We start from the raw sequence: 17,476 nt of genomic DNA, 5'->3' as shown, positions 1-17,476 counted from the left end.
GTACCGGTCAGTCAGTGTGGCTGCCGGGGTGGAGTCAGTCTCACCAAAAGGTAGATAGATGATGAAAGCTGACATGAATCAAATGAGGATATTATTTACAGTCATGGATGAGAGATGAAAGAGCCTTTGAGAGATCTCATGACACCACTGTGTGAAGCACTTCTACTTTCTTTCAGGGGGTGAAAGTACATTTACTCCTTGATATGTCTGATTTCAGATCCTTATTGAATTCTTTTATCACCCTACAAGGCTGTGGTTTCCTGTCCGTTTGTGTGTGTGTTCATGCAGTCAACCAAGTCCAAATCATCACGAGTGTGTCCCTTTGAGACAAACCACAGTTTGATGCTTTCGGTCTGTTGGAGCTCTTTGTTGGTCCAAGATTAAAGCTTTAAAAACCTCAGCGCTTGTGTTTGACTTCCCTTTCTGCCTCCTTTAAAAGGGGAGTGTGTCATTGTCAAGCACCCATGTACACTTACATACTCTGAGAGACACATTTAATTTGCTTTCTTACTGTTGCATTTGACAGAACATCACAGTGCAGTCTGAAAATACTGCCGATTGCAAGTTGTTGCACTCGGTCTAGTAATTTTAACATTTGCAGCCCCAGAGGGAACAAATGTCTGTGGTTGATTCTGCATGAACTTATAAGGCAGTTTGTCATTTCAAAGGTCTTACACAAGCAGGGGCTGAGGAAACCAAAACATCTCAGTATAAAGCCAACATTGGTCACTGCTCCACAGTGATGTCATATCAAATTACAAGAAAGGGATGTAAACTTTTCTCAACTCTGTAGGCGATTTGAGAAAAAGAAAAAGCCTGTGTGCTATAGTTATTGTAGTGCTGTATTGATTTCACTGAAAGCTCTGTCAGGCCTGCTGCGGGCTGCGTCATACATAGGGGAAAGGTGAGATGTAGAGCTTCAGAGGTGTCACATGATCCTCCCACCAGGCTGAAATCTGCCAAAAGAAACACAAACGTAACATCAGCCCAAACATCCCCAAACAAATGAACAAATTCCTTGGACAGAAATGACCTCCGGGCCTCAAAACTGGGCCACAGCAGCACACATGTATAAGGTTGCATTAGGTTTAGTTTTAAATCTTTCTAATACTTGAACAGGACTGACTGTAGGATAAAGACAAGATGACTGTGTCTGTGATACTGATTCATTTCTCTGAATAAGGTATACTGTGTGAGATACAGTATTAAAAAAAAGTTAACTTCACGAGTCTACTCTGATATAAAATATTTATTCCTCACAGTCTCAAAATGCAAAATGAAATGATAATTTCAGATGACACAGATTTTAATGCCTCTAAAGTCGAAGTTCTGCTGATACTGGCTCTGGGATACTTTCTTCATACACATCAACACAACTCAACTTACAACCAGTTATCCCAAACATCCTCATCTCTCAGTGCATCTTGTGGCCAGAAAGTTAAAAACCATTTTTTACACAAATGAGATCAGATCTTGCATATTGAGAATCAGATTAAAACCATGTTAGACCATGTTAATCAGGCAGCTATAGCAAGAAAGTATACTAAATCTGACTTTATGAGTCTTCTACAAAATATATAACAGAATGAAAATATGAGATTGAGGGGCGAAATTAATTTTAAGAAGATGAATAATTAAGAAAATACATGATTTATACTTTGGCAAACAAGTTGATTGATTAATTGCTCCAGTTTGCCTCTGCATGCATCAATAAGTAGGTTTAGATGGGAGGGCCAATGGGTAACAGGTCTCTGTTTTTTAAGAGCCAACAAAAGGAGTTGACTCTTTTCACAGCGGGCTGCACTCTCTTTGTCGTCTATTCCTCTCCCCTCAGGCAGAAAAGCCTCACTTTAAAAACTCAGCTGTTGTCACATACTGGAGCCTCTCCTTTGCATGTCAAGCATAACTCTAATTCACTCTGATCACTGGCTGCTCCACACCTCCCTCAGTGAGCTCCCCAAGGGCTGCTGTCCCCAGCCTGCAGTCTGACAGAGGGGAGGGGGGAAGAAAGTGTCAGTACAGGAGGCAGTTACTCGGGTGGGAGGAGATGGAGGGGTGAGGGGGGCATATGGGACGAGGAGGAGCAGATTTGGATACTTGGCTCCCGGTTGGGTGCTGTGTCACATCGTGCTTCGTGCCAAAAAGTGAACATGTAGTCAGTGACTTTCCAAATCTGGTCACATACAATAATTACGTTTTCAGCTATGAAACGAGTGTCTCAGCCCGGCTTAGGATATGATGAAGGGAAAAAGGCCTCTTCATATCATATAATGTATTGTTCAGTTTCACAGACAGTTAAACCAACCAAGAGTAATGTGACATCCCTACATGCACTTTGAGGAGGAAGTGTATCACACTGAATACATTTGATATCTTCTGCCTTTTGGCCTTCTTGTGTTTCACCAAGGTTTTGCCTACAAAATAAGTGGAAATGGAGATTTCTCGGTAACACAAAATAAAACAAAACATAGTGCACCGTATCATGTGGCTAAAATGTAATATAAGTCTGTATGGGTGCAACCAGTCCAGGCCTGCATACACACACACAGGTATTCTGCCTTGTATCTTTAAATGATATGAACAAGGTAAGGTTTTAAGTATTCCAGTAAATAGAAGTCCCACTCTGCTGAAATCATTCAAGATGAACAAACTGACACGACCTTAACACATTTTCACACATCATTACCGTCAAATAAAAAGCCCCATAATAACAGAACATTTCAAGCTATTTAAACTCTGTCATTTACTGTAAATGTTTGGTGAGCAAGATTAGTCACTATTGTCCTTGTTGCTGTTACTGATGACTAACTTTTCTCAATCTTCTTATTTTAAAACTCATATATAAACTGTATAGCATGGGTTCAAGTCAGGACAGCCAGAGTTTCCAAGGCAACAGGCAAATAGATAAATAATGTACCACGTCTCTTTTTACCCCTGTTGTGTCATCAATTTAAAACATGATATCATATATTCAATATGTCATTCAATCATATGTAAATCCACTCCTGATTTGTTTTATGTAAATGTAAAAATACCAAGTTTCAGTGGGTGTATTTATGTCTCTGGATCAACAAACCGGTCCACACAGCGAGTACAGTGACAGTTTCAGAAAGAGTGCTGTGCTGGCTGTCCATATGACAGCACTAGGTGGACTGCAGGATAAGCATAAGTGGTTCACAGCTGGTGTCTGGGGGAAACACGAGAGAGGGGTGGAGAAGGCCGGCCGGCGAGGGGCGGGGAGGGGTCTGGTGGCAGTAGCAGAGGGGGGGTTTTGCAGCCATGACGACTGATGGAGGAGGAAGTAAACAGATGTCCACAAGCTGGCAGACAGGCCCGAAGTGGTCGAGGCGCTGAGAGACAGGTGGACATCCAGGAACACAGTGGGACTGCAGAGCGACCGTGAAGCCAAGCTGAGCTTTGTATGGAGAACGCAAGCACTGGAGTCTCATAAATAAATCTGTCGTCGTATAATTTAGTGAACTTAACATGAATGAGGCCCACATCTTTAGGATGTGTTAGTGGGATTGTGGTAATCATTGTGGGATCAAAACAAAGGTTTTTGCTCTGTGTTGTATTGACACATTAATCAAGTGCATAAAATGAAACGAAAGCACCAAATGCAGCATTTTACATGTCTTCATTATCCTAATTGCTCTTCTGTCTCGTCCAATTTTTGTACAAGATTATGAGACTCAGATGATGCACTGAGGAAGCATTCATCACTGTTGCTCTCTTAACCCACTTAAGCATTTTGTAGAGTCACTGCAGCAGCAGCAGCAGCAGCAGCAGTAGTCTGGGGGTCCAGACTTGAAACTGGAAAGCCATCAGTTTAAATCCCCTGGCAAGCTGGTGAATCTGAGGGCAGGAAGTGAAGGAGACGTGCTGTCGCCTCCCTCAACACTAACTGTCAACATGACCTTGAGCAAGGCACTTCAAACCAGCTGCTCTGGTGCACTCGTAAGATGGAAGTGACTGTATAGGACACAAAGAAATACTCACTGAAGAGGAGAAAATAACATTTGAACAGGTGGAGGGTTCAAGGTGAGTCGGAGCAAACCCCATGCTGCCCTGATGGCTGTGATGTTCAGGAGACAGCAGCATCAGTGTGATGATGGAGGGAGGGGCAGTGATGAGCTACACTAGCGACTCTGTCCAGAGAGGATGAATAGCTCAGTGTGTCTGTTGGCGCGACTCTTAATGGGCCACTACGGGGGAGACAGCCAAAACATGTGTGTTAGTCCATGAATGAATGGATTAATTTGTTGGTTTAGAAACGAGTGGATGTGGATGACTTGTTAGTGTGTAGCATGTCAAAAAAACAAACACGTCCCAGTGACAACTGCTTTCACACAGTACGTTTTGAAAGTTATGGGTCAGTTGCGATGACATCTCAAGAGCAATGTCACCATCGTGGCTGAGATGGATTGATTAACTGTCAGTCTAGTCCCCACTTTGGTCCTGAACAACTCCCTATAATCCTGCATATTTTGCAGTGTCACACTCATGTCTGCATGTCTGCTTCATAGTGAACTGTCTCATGGATTGCAATGACATGTTGTACACGCATTAATGCCCATCTCAAGATGAATGTATGTGATCTCACAGCAGTAAGAAAAAGGCAAATGTTAGAAGTCATGGGCGCATGACGTCTGTCCGACTACCCATTTCTCCGACCATACATTTCTTTATTTTTGCGTCCATTAGTCCGACCTCCCACTTCTCCAAATTAAGTAGCCCTAACCCTTAACCTTACCCTAAACCTAACCTTAACACTGTAGAATGGGTAGTCGGAGAAATGAGCCGTCGGATTTTTGGGCAGTCGAACTGATGTATGCTCCCCAGAAGTCATAGCAGAGTATTATACACTGTAATTATTTATGTAGCCTAGTACACATCACTTTTATGTTGCAGCAACTGGAGGAGCTTGTCTTTCTTACCATAACACATGGAGTTGTGATTTTTTGTTGATAGCCTATTTTGTATTTTCTGACTCTGCAAGTACAACATGTCCCACAATGAAAGGTTGGAAAACAGGCTACCAGAAAATATACTGAAGTAAAGTAGGCTACAAGTAGCCTACCTCAAAAATGTAAATATTATGCAAAGGTAACTGTTTTGTTATTTTCCACTGCTGCTTCTTTATATCACCGTTTTGTGTTGTGCTTTCTGTTTAGTACTAATTAGCAAATGTTAGCATACACATTACACCTGCTAAACATCAATTTTAGTGTTTTCTTTGTAACATGTTAGCATGCTGATGCTAACATTCAGCTCAATTCACTTCTATTTCAACAAAGAAACAAGGCTGTGGACTTTTGCCTGGTTTTACTCCAAGAAGAAAGAAAAGGAGGTAGCAATCAAATAAATTGAAACTCAGATTTGTACATTAGATAAAAATTATATCCTTTTTCTTTCTGTCTTAGTTCCCTTAGTAACATTCCTCAACAGTATTAAAGAATAAATGGATGAATGAGACTGTGTGGGTTAATATTTCTGATCCATGAGGGTTTTAACGTGTGAAACTGTTTTAATTACGTAGGCTACACCCAGTCTGCCTATACAGCATGACTCATGATGGTGTGATGGTGGTGTTGCAGTAAAAAGAGAGCGATGAGCAGGGCAGACCTCTGTAGTAATGGCAGCATCATTAAACAAGACCTCATCAGTTACCATGGAAGCTTATTCATAGCCGGAAAAACCTTGAGAGGCTTATTCTGAGCCTAATCAGCTGCAGCCTCCCCGGGAAGACTACGATGAGCAACAGAGGGTGACGTCATGTGATGTGTAGTTTGTGAGGAATCTTTTTTCATCCTCAGAGACACTAAGTAACCTTCATAATTATTAATTAAACATCTGCTGAATCACACGTGTGTCATCATGATGTGTGTTTACTTTTTTAAAATGCTTTACTCCTCCCTCAATTTTCCCATAATCCCATTCTCCTTGCATCTTTGTTCCCTTGCTTTATTTGCTTTATGAGGAAAAGGTATTAACCATCTGGCGTGTTAGAGTCTGTGTTGGCATGTGGGAGACTGAATAACATTAGGCTACCTGAGTATCTAAAACATGGTGGATGAAGTAAATCGGGTCTGTAGGTGGATGGCTCAGTGGATAAGTTGGAATAAGGGAGAGAGGATCCAAAAAAGTAAAACATGACCTGGATTTCCTTTATGCTCTTTTAAATCACCATGTGGGGAGTCACCATTGTGCCATCTCAAGTAGCTTTGTCTGCTCGGCAGATTTTCTAATGAGGGGCTTTTGGAGGAGGATGACAGAGCGCTCTGCGTGCTCTGTCGGGGAGGAGGGGCATTTAAAGGAAATGAGCAGTGCTCTGTCCATGGATACCCCTAATACTAGATCCCCCCTACCCAGACCATTAGGACTGAGAAGGGTGGCATTAGTCTGAAACTCTCATTATGTCAGATACGCTGAAAACCCCTAATCTAGGCACCAAATGATAGGGGTAGAATTAAACCAAACTGGGCAAGAAAGCAGCAGAGGTGTAATTCAAACTACTCCAATCAGTTTTGTTTGTACTTTACACGGAGAAGATTTGTTTGGAGACCAAATGCTGTGCTCGAATATTTACTGAATCACTTCAGCAACAGTCATTTATGTTTTCATATAAACCAGTTTCTATGTTCCGATCCCGTCTCTTCTAGTTGCTTTAATGCAGCACACAGTGACACCGTCAGTGTTTGTCACCACAATAATAATAAAAAAAAATCAAGAACTCTGCCCTTATAGATTATTTCTTTACATCTGCAATGTAACTTCTGGTGGGGTTTCTTTTCTTTAACAAAGGAAAGCGAAAACAGATATTCTAAAAAATTCTAAAAACACATTAATTAGTTGTCTCTATCGTCATTATGCTATAATTGTTGTGAGGCAGATGCATGGCCGCAGGTCAGTAAGTCATTCAACCAAAAAAGTGTGAAGGACAGGGTCTGACGGCTCATCTAAGATGTGATGTTTGTTTTCTACTTGTACGCACAATGAGCACATTTAGTCTTAGTCTCTAATTTCTGTCTTGTGTCATTTTCAAACACATTTATTTCTATTTTTACATTTTTTTCTAACTTTAAAAACAGCGCATAAGTGCATGATGTTGAGAAGTCAGTTTAATACTAAAGACATGTGGGTAGGTCATGTGCAAACAACTGAAGGTGTAGCGTGAATGGTGACCCCTACTGTATGGCCTGAGAAGAGTGATCATGGTTTAACATTAAAGTGGTTCATATGGACAGGCAAAATTAAATAAAGAAATAAAATAAAATAAAGAAACACAGAGGCTGATGATTAAGCATCGTCAAACACATGGAGAGTGAACAGAAGTGGTTCAGTAAGGCCTCTTGGATTGTCCCACATCCATCTGATTATCTATATTCGCTCTTGCAGTTATTTGGTTCACCAGAAGATGGAAATATTTCACGAGACAAATGGACTGAGAGAAAACCCCCAGGAGCATCAGGCCACATTGTAGTCAGATCTAGTCTAATTTCATACTTGTCATTTCATTTAAGGGATTTATAAAGTGTATGAATTTCTGTGGCTGTTTACAGGAGATATTAAACCGAACATGTGTTTGAGCATGGATGAAAGGGTTATTTCCCAAAGTAGGTAAAAATATCAGTGGGCTCGGCCTACACACCGGCTGTGTGAAGAAGCCAGAACAGGATTAACAGAAAAGACCAAGAGCCCCACTGTTACAATGTCACATCAATTTTCACCAAGCACTGAATTTCTCATGTCTTTTGTGGTCAGTTTGTTCATATGAACATACCGCTACTGATCCTGCTGTGAATCACATCTACTACTGATAATTACACAAATCATGGTGTAATGAAGAGAATAAGTAGTGATGGTGGAAATAATGTGGTTTTATGGACATTAGTGACCACAGTGTTGCATGGCTGCCATCTGCTGGATCATCACCACATTACAATAGTTCACGATGTGCAGCTCTCCACTCCTCCAATCATTACTGTAACACTCCTGGTACCATCTTATGTCAAAACATGTACTGGCCCTTTAATTCCGCACTGCATTATAGTTCTACCTGAGATGGTGGAAGTCAGTATTTGCACATTTATTTTGTTTCCCTGTAGTTTTTGGCAGAGGCTATGTGCATCATTTTTTATTAGGAATCATTTCCCTCATTTGAAAGCACAAACAATATTAATATTGACAATATATATTTGTTTTGCAAATATTGCAAAATATACATGGTGTAATTTTATGATTAGCTAATAGGTGTTTATCTTTATAAAATTCTTAGCATATTAATTAATATTCTGTGATACTTTAAATGCATACACTGTTTAGATGGGATTTTCTTGTTGCTCCTGTCCAACTCGATAGGCTAAAATGGGCTATACTGTATACTGTGTGTGTGTGATAGAGAGAGACAGAGAGAGACAGAGGACTTGGGAGAGGACTGATTTAACTTTCTGACCCTCTATAAACAGAAACATAGTTTCAAAGAGGTGTTTCCTAACTTGGCTTTCAAAATAAAAGCACCACAGTACCACAGTATATCTACTGTGGTGCTATGGGGCGTGGTTGAACAGTTTTGCAACATTGTTGTTGTATGAAGTGAGGATGCATATGAACCCAGAGGCTTTTTTTATCAGTCACTGAAGGAAGGTAAGCTTCTTTATGTCGCTCTGAAATCAGAGCCAACAAATAAAAACAATTTGGGACTGGGTTTAAAGAATCAATATTTATTGATTTTTATTCTTTCTATTATCACCCCTTTTATTAATTGGTTTGTTGGTCTTACATTTATTTCAATTTTGAGTTTGTGCTGTAAGATAGGGAAACTAAACTATTAAAGATACCATTACAAGATAGATAGATAGATAGATAGATAGATAGATAGATAGATAGATAGATAGATAGATAGATAGATAGATAGAATTTATTGATTGTTTCGAGAGAAATTTAGAAATTAGGGAACACAGAACAAGGACACAGATTCAATAAAGGCTATAATAGTTCATTATTGAGCTATAACAATCGCAAAAGTATAATATCTTTCCAATATGATATAAAATCTAAAGAATGTTTTTTATTCTAATATGAAATAATATAGTTTAGTTAATAATGTTGGAAAATTGGAACCACATCGCAAATTAAAAAGTAAACAAATGACATAATTTCTTCTTCCGTGCACGATAATTATTTTGAAAAGCCACCCTAACCGGATGTCCCCCGTTAAACTTTTCCAGCTGGACACACACACAAAAGCAGAGAAGGCTATGGTGGGAGAAGACGCACACGGACCTCCAGCGAGCTGATCTCACGGTGACTGACCTGCAGCGGTGTTTCCCTCTGAGCGACGACATGTCTGTGAACGAGGTGTACGTGTTCCGACCCTTCAAGCTGATCGCGCTGCTGTGCGTCTTCCTCGCGCTGTGTTTGGACGTGGTGGCTCTGCTGAGCCCAGCCTGGGTCACTGCCGAGCATTTCTCCCTCTCTCTGTGGGAGTCCTGCTCCCAGTCCGAGGCACGGCACCCGACAGAGGAGGCTGAGTGGAGCTGCTTCTCCACCCTCACATCTGGTAGGGATCCTTTTGTTTTCATGTTTTTATGCATTGTTTGATATTTCCACATTTTTATTGTTTTTGTTGTTTATAACTTTTTTTTTTTGCTCCCGGTGGGAGGATGCCCTTGTTTTGTTGGAGAAAAGCCTACATAGTGGAAAACTGCTGCGGTTTTAGACGTGTTGTTGCACAGTCTAGGGTGGTGTTTTTTTTTTTTTTTTTAAATGCTCCTTAGAAATCTGAGATCTCAAGGGTGGATTATTGTAAGGCACTTTTTTTTAATGGAGAACAGATTTTTCCAGTTATAACTGCTATCACTCTGTAAGTAGTGGAGAAAACAGCATGTTTTCAGTGGCTTGTTTTCAGGATTTGTTCATATCCAATGTCTGAAACAAACAAAGAGGAATATTTGTTGAACTGTACAAACCATCAGACTGGCAGCTCTGGCCATCATCCCCCAGGCAGAGTTTGTTTTAGTTGGCCTCTTGGTCTCCGTCCAGACATTCATGGTTTCTTGTGCTGCTGAAAAATTTCCTCCCTTCATACCAGAGCAGTGACGTGGTGTCACTATGACAAACATACTGTGATGCTGGGGTCAGCCAGCACAGTGGGACTGATTCATGAGAGTGTGAATTGACACCTGGGTTTATTAGGAAATGGTTGTTGCTCTTGTCATTGTTTCTTTGTTTGATGAATAAGTCACAAATGAGTGATTCATAAAAAAAAAGGTGACTCACAATGAGTGTTTAAACATAACATCTCTGCGGTGTTGAGACAGTTTGCATGTGTAGGATTAAAAAAAACTATAGGAAGAACAATGAGCGCTAAACCTCATCCCTTTGTCACACAAAGAGTCAAACACTCAGACCACCAGGAGGCTTTTTAGAGAGACACATGCAGCATCTTCCCCTTCATCCACCTCAGCAGGCCTGGACCCACCAGGTTGTCTATTGTCAGAGCAGTGGAGCCACATGACAGGAGGAGTGTGTATGCACCGACCCCCTCTCTGCCCCACCAGGGGAGGAAATCCGCATTAAATGGACCAGATTTACCAGATTTCGTCTGGTGGCTGGTACAGTGGAGCTCCGTTTCACATATAGTAGCTCACTGTTATGAAAAAAAAAAAAAAAACATAGTCCTAATTGGTTGTAAATTCTTGCTGCAAGGTTTTAATAGTAGAGGCCAGGGCGAGAGACTTTTGCTGCCAGCGCCACAGACACAAACATGTCCAGCTCCAGAGAGGGAAGCGCAGACTCTCTGTGACCGAGCGCCCTCTGATATTGTGGAATGTGTTGGGGTGAATAGGAGGCGGGTTTGTCACTTTGAGTGTCTGCAGAGCTCATTAAAGCAGCAGTGGAGGGGTGTGTCGGGGTTAAAGGTGCAGTTCACCAAAAAGGCAAATCAGATATATTTATGCACATATTTTCATACCTTTCCCAAGGGTGTTACATTTCAGCCTATCCTTGGAGTGATGTAACATGAAAAGACTAATTGCATGCAATGAAAACAACGTAGATGGGAACAGTGTCATGACTTGCAGACTCAGTTAGTGACAGAGAGAGGTACTTGAGATGGGAGTGTTTTATTCTCTTTGAAGAGAAGTTTTTTTTTATTTTATCATAACCACATAATGGGCCAAAGATGTCAGAAAATAGTCCAGATGTGTCATTGTCAAAATGTTATATTTTACCATCCTGAAGGAAAGTGAATCAGTAACTCGGAGAGAAAGACAGACCCAGCAAAGATTGTTCTCTGAGCTCGTTAGCTTCATCAAATGCAAATTTTCCTTTTGAGTTGAGTCTTTTGAGGTTTGGCTTTCTTCTGACAAGTGGGACATCAAAGAGGGAGTGCTCAATACAGGCAGGAACAGAGGGAGGAATACATTTCTGCTTTCAGACTCTCTATCAGTGCTTCTTTTTCTACAAAAAGAGACTAAAAGCTCTTTGGAGAAAAAAGACACTTTTAAAACGTGCTGTTATAACGACCAAGTGTTGTGTTGGTATTTCCAGGGAAGACTCCTCTGACGCACTGGAAGCGATGAGATTTACTTTTCCAGCAAGAGCTGCTTCAGTTTGTTTGAAGTGAACAGAATAAATGTGCTGCTAAAGACCCACCGCGGCTGAACTGACATGGAGCAGGCTGGCAACCACAAGCACCAGCTAAAGACTTCACTGAACTGTCAGCTTGTACCGAAGCTCAGAGGAACATGGAGATTCAGTTTTGGTCTACACTGATGATGATGATGGTGATGGTGATGATGATGATGATATTTGATAGGAAGCAGCTGTGGCCTGATTATCTTACAAACTTGTATTCCTTAAACATGCATAACTATAACGATCAGTAATAACAAGTAGTTCAGCAGCAGGAACATTTTGCAGATCTGATCTACTGAGTTCCTGACGAGGTTCTTGTTAGGTGTGTTCCTCATGGAGTGTGCGTGTGTGTGTGTGTGTGTGTGGTTCAGGCCTGAGTTTGTTCTGCTTCGCTCCCTGCACTCGGTGGGATTAGCTCTTGTTTTGTGTTTGTCAGCGCAGCGGTTCAATTCAACTGTGCTGCTCTGTGAATCAAGCTTTTGTTATGCAGTGGGATGCTCCACTTACTAACCTGCGTGTGTGTCCCATCCTGCAGACTGGCAGATTGCCACCCTGGTGCTGCTGGTGGCCGGCGCAGTGGCAACCCTGGTGGCCTTCTTGGTGGCCCTTATTTCCCTCTGCCGGGGGACGCAGAGGTACCACTACCGCACCGTGGCTGTGTTCCTCTTCACTGCAGGTACGTCCTTTTGCTTTTGCTTTTTCACCCTCAACTTCTTCCCACCCTGTTTGGGTATTTATCCACTGTTCCAACAACACATTGTGTTCTTGTACATTTGGAAACAAAAAAAGACTGTACATATATGCCTTCGCCTTCGCCACAACCACAACAATTTCCATATAGACACAGTTTTTTTTGTTTGTTCCAGTCCTCACATTGAATAAAAGGGTGCAGAAGAAAAGAAGCAGCTGAAGGAGTCTTGCTGCTTGAGCTCATGTTTTCTGCGGTGTGGAGTCTGGGGAGCTGCTCGCTCCTGCGCCAAGAAAAAGCAGCCGCAGAATATGCAGAGTTACCAACACAGTGAAGTCACAGGGTGAAAAAAACAGAAAAGCCACCACAGACTCCTCACCCAGCAGCACTGCCTCAAAAGCTGGATCTATCTATAAAACACATATAATGAAAGCTTTAGCAGTTAAGACACATTGCTTCATATACTATGCAGCCATTGTAATAACTGACTCGTAGCTTGTGCTTACTTTAGTTTAACAGCAGTAATGAATCTCTAACCACTCACCACTTAACCTGTGTCCAGTTTTGCCAGTTTCCAAAATAAGATGCATAAGATCCTCTTGTAACTTAAAGGAAAAGATGGCAACCCATGCACTTAGAGAGACTGATGTCTCTGTTGATGTTGGTTTATTCATTATTTCAAGGTGCTGCTTGATTAGTTTTAGTTACCTGGACATGTATGTTTCCCTCTGCAGCCGTTGAGCTCTGTAGCACATATTTATGTCTAATCTACAGAAACTCCTCCAAGAGGATGTGAGAAAGTGTTTTTCCTCAAAAGGCCAATGCACTTCTTTCATATTTCTGATGATATCCTCCTCAACCCCACATTCTCCTGTGCTACATTCATTATTTCAGAGTCATGGTGTGTGGATTACATAAAATGGACAGAACAGATAATGAAATATATGTGATATTGTGCAGACAGTATTTTATCTAACTTTTAAAGAACATGTGGAGCAATGTTCCTGGTCTTGTTCTTGTTCTTGTTCTGTCCCTGAAAACATCAGTCACAAAGGAGCAGTGTGTGCAGTGGACTTAATGGCCAAGTCTTGGACTATTTGCCATTCACTGAAAACCGTGGGAATGCAGTGTTATCCTTTCCTGTGTGTAATTGCTTTAAGATCCTGGCGAGAATAAGGTCTCCATACAGCAGAGCAGCAGCAGAACGGCTGGTTGTTAAATGCCCCTTGGCAGGACTGTGGCTGCGTGGTATTTATTTTCTGTCCAGAAATATGACCTCAGCGCGCCGCAAGCTCGGTCTGGCCTCCATCAACACCGCCACATTCTTGCACTGCCACCGGTCCTCCTGCACGCCCACTGCTCCATCCTGTAGGAAGGAAAGGTGGAGCCATAGTCGCACACAGTTCTCTCCTCAGGAGTCACCAAGCATGCATGCAAAGGAAGTGCTGTGAGCGCAGACCACACTACGCCTTTGATCACACATGCACCTACGCTCACAATGGAGCCAACACATTTACTGTACCACCAGTAGCCCGTGGTCCCTGAATGATTCAAAGGGAAAATGATGGTAGCAGCAAAGTAGTTTTCTTCCAAGGTTAAAAGAATAATGAGGATTGTTTGGAAGTTGTTCCACAGTGACGCAATTGCTGGGCCGGGATGTGGAAACGTGATCTTTAATTTAATATCAAGGAAAAAGGACAGGCCTTACTTACCACTGAACAAGAGACCCACAGGCAGATGAGTTGTCTTTGCTTTTAGACTTGAAGAGAAGTAGAAACACATTTTATGACAAAACTTATTATTTATCTTGTAAAAGCATTTTATGGTCCTCAGTAAATTTGCCATAAAGAGTAATTGTATCATATTAATTCTTGTTATGTGCTAGATTCTATCAAGGCCAAGTATGTTTAACTGTTGTTTAATACATAATATTAATAATAGTTGGCACCACAGGCCAAGAGTAAGTTTTTTAACTTTTTGTTGCCCACCTGTTTCTTTTTAGTGGTGCAGCACAGTGATGAATAGAGGATCCAAAAACACTCATGTTTTTAATTGTTCTTCTTTCATTTTCTGGTTTTAAAATGATGATCTGAAGCAGTAGAAACACTGATGTGAAGAAGGCAATCTCTTTATATTACATAATCACTTTAATTACACTTTATATTTCATAAATCATAGTTCTCTGTTGACCTCCTCTTTCTCTCAGGTCTCTGCAGACACTGAAGAACACATTTCATCGCTCTTTTCATCCCTCAGCCTCCTTTCATAACAAGCCACAGAGACATCTCTGCACTTAAAGCAGTTTGTGTTGCAGAACAAGGCCATTGCCATTAACATAACTGAATGGTGCATTTGCAGACTAAATGGCTCGACATTTCTGAAAGCACAAATCTTTTTGTTCAGAGAAGATAGAAAGAATACTTTAAAAACTTCTGATCATTGAAAAGAACAATTCAGACACATTCAGAGTTGGACAAAAGCATTTTTCAAGGTAGAAAGTAGGAACACAAACTTTGAAAGTTTAACAAATCGAGAGTTAAGTATCAATGTGATGAGGAACAAAAAGCTGAAGTATTTACAGCAGATGGACTAGAATGAGGCTTCAAACAGACTCAAGCAGAGAGGACACCGGTTCAATATTGAATAAAGTAAAGCAAAAGCTGCGCCTATGGAGCTTATGGATCTTACAACAGTGATACAATATGGCAGCAGCAGCTGTCGTGGTAGAATAATAATGAGGATCTATCAGTATGTACACTGAAAAGTAAAAGAGGCAGGATGAGCTAAAAGGATAATGTACAATACTAATAATCATAGGAGGGAAAAATGTCAAATGAAATTCTTTTTAATGCAGTGTAATGGTGTATTTATTAGTACCGTCAGTACTATAGATACTGTACTGATAGCTACATAGCTTGTGCAATTATATAGTGGTGTGTTGAAGGTAGTAAATAAGGTCTGCACTAGTATTTTCATTATTGATTAATGTTCGCATTACGTCCTGTCTTAATAGGTTAATCGTTCTGAGTAATGACAAATGTCAAAGCTGAGGGTGAAGATGTTGCTTGTTCTGTCAAACCACATGTAATGTCAGAAGGAGCTGCTGCCTCTGCTCTGATTTAAAACTTGTAAGAAAAAAAACAACGTCCTCTAATGTCTGACGTCTCCTCTGGTTCTAGTGGTTCTGCAGGCCTGTGCTCTCGTCCTCTACCCAATCAAGTTCATCGATGGCACGGTGCTTCAGACCTATCACGAGTTCAATTGGGGCTACGGGCTCGGCTGGGGCGCCACCATCTTCATGCTGGGCGGAGGGATCCTCTTCTGCCTGAGGACGGACATATACGAGGATGCAATGTACTGAGTCCTCTGCTGCTGCTGCTGCTGCTGCTGAAAACACACACATAAACACATGAGCACACACACACACAATTTCCCATACAGGAGGCGTGCTACTTTTCTTCACTCTGCACATGGCCAACAACAGCATACGTGAGCACAGACCCCGTTTCTCTCCTTCTCTTGCTGTCTTGCTCTCTCTGTTATTTTTAGACAAGTTGTGAAGGCCTAATTTAGGCCAGGGCTGTTTGAATAGGACCTCCACCACCACCACCACCACCACCCCCCGCCCCCTCCCCCTACACATGCAGCTATAGCAGGTCCCTCAGCCCTACCGGTATCAGCGGAGGGGCGGCGAAGCTGAAGCACAGAGAGCTTTCTGGACAGGCACGAGGCTCCAGTGCTGGACGTTTCCAGAGCGTGTTGACCTGGATCTCTCTATTGTCAGAGAAACAGGACAGTAGATTCTCAGCACAGACGTGATTGTGCGGTGGCTGAACGTTGAAAGGGACTAATTTATCTCCACATTTCCTTTTTTATTCTTTTTGTAGCATTTCACGAGGACAAGTTTGTTGTTAATGTATTTATGGCATTTCATTTCCCACTTTATAAATATTGAAAACCTGAACTTGTCCCTCCATGTGTTCTGGCTGGAAACATATCTAGTAAAGCTAAGCCTTCTGATATTAGAAGTGTAAATTAGTCAGCTTTTGATATATGCTGGAGCTAGCGCTAGTTTGTCTCAAAGGAAAATGTAAATGTGTACAAAGTATTTCTACATGAAGGAAAATCCAGAATAAACAACAGTAGTTTTGAGACTTTTATGTGAATGAGTGTGAATGATTATTTTGAGTGCTATCATGTTTTATATTCCTCTTTTCTTGTTTGGACAGAGCAACGAGATAAAATGACATCTTTATTATCCAGGAGAAGACATGTTTCCAGGATGTTGGTTTCCTCTGGTTGAAACATGAATGAACATAAAAACAAATTCTCGCGAACCGCAATAACAAGTTTCCCAGTTAAATTTAACAACTGATGTGTCAATGTCACTGATAATTTTAATTATGTCTTGTCATGTCTGTTGATAAATGTGGTCGAAGGCCTAAATTCACCATAATGTTTTTTTTATTTATTTAACAGCGACAACATAATATTACAGCCACCATTAGAGATAATAATAATAATCAACAGATACATTTCTACACTTTTAAAAAGTGTTTATGACAGGCAACTTTAAAAAACAATCTGAAACAGAAGGCGCTGCCACACTCGAGCAGCCTGGTCTGTGAAGTCTCTCCCTGTTTATTGTCTTTTCTGCTGCTCAGGGAGTCTTTTGGAAAGGATCAACTATTTCCGCAGCTGCAGCAGTGCAGAGACGTTCTCCCCAGCTGTGGACGATATTTACATCACGATCAGCAGCTCAGAGGTGAAAAAGACACCAAATGATGGATGCCTCGGCTCCTGTGAATGGTGTAGTGGTGTGTTGAGTGTGTGAGGTGCGGGGCCGGTGGTTGTCTTATAATAGCAGTGACCTCCCAGGAATCTTTGAAATGTGACGAACTAGTCAAAGGTGCCGTGGTTACACGACGGGGTGGCAGAGATGGCACAGGCATCGTACAGATTCTGAGGCAATTGCTCGGGTTACTTTGTTGTCCCACACACTGCACGCGTGTCTGTAGTTGAACATTAGAGCACAAAGTGAAACATGTTTTCACAGTGAAGGGACTTGGCACTTTAGACACCTAAAACAAGTGACACATTGACTCAGGACATAAAAAAAAAACATATTCTACTGCAGGAGACTGTTTT

General features: G+C 41.4%; 1 protein-coding gene across 1 annotated transcript; it reads left to right on the top strand.

Moving 5' to 3' along the window:
* Positions 1–9,215: 9,215 nt before the first annotated feature.
* LOC146974496 (transmembrane protein 47-like) lies at positions 9,216–16,488 on the top strand. The gene is made up of 3 exons (XM_085797906.1): positions 9,216–9,562; positions 12,176–12,316; positions 15,508–16,488. Exons 1-3 carry the CDS (start codon positions 9,346–9,348, stop codon positions 15,687–15,689), a joined length of 540 nt encoding a protein of 179 aa, XP_085654032.1. The 5' UTR covers positions 9,216–9,345; the 3' UTR covers positions 15,690–16,488.
* Positions 16,489–17,476: the final 988 nt, after the last annotated feature.

This window comes from Trachurus japonicus, chromosome 14 (assembly GCF_045865225.1).
Source record: "Trachurus japonicus isolate A0001 chromosome 14, Traja_1.0".
Classification (NCBI taxonomy): Eukaryota; Metazoa; Chordata; class Actinopteri; order Carangiformes; family Carangidae; genus Trachurus; species Trachurus japonicus.
The sequence above is the reverse complement of the archived record's forward strand: the minus strand, read 5'-3'. Positions and strand labels throughout refer to the sequence as shown.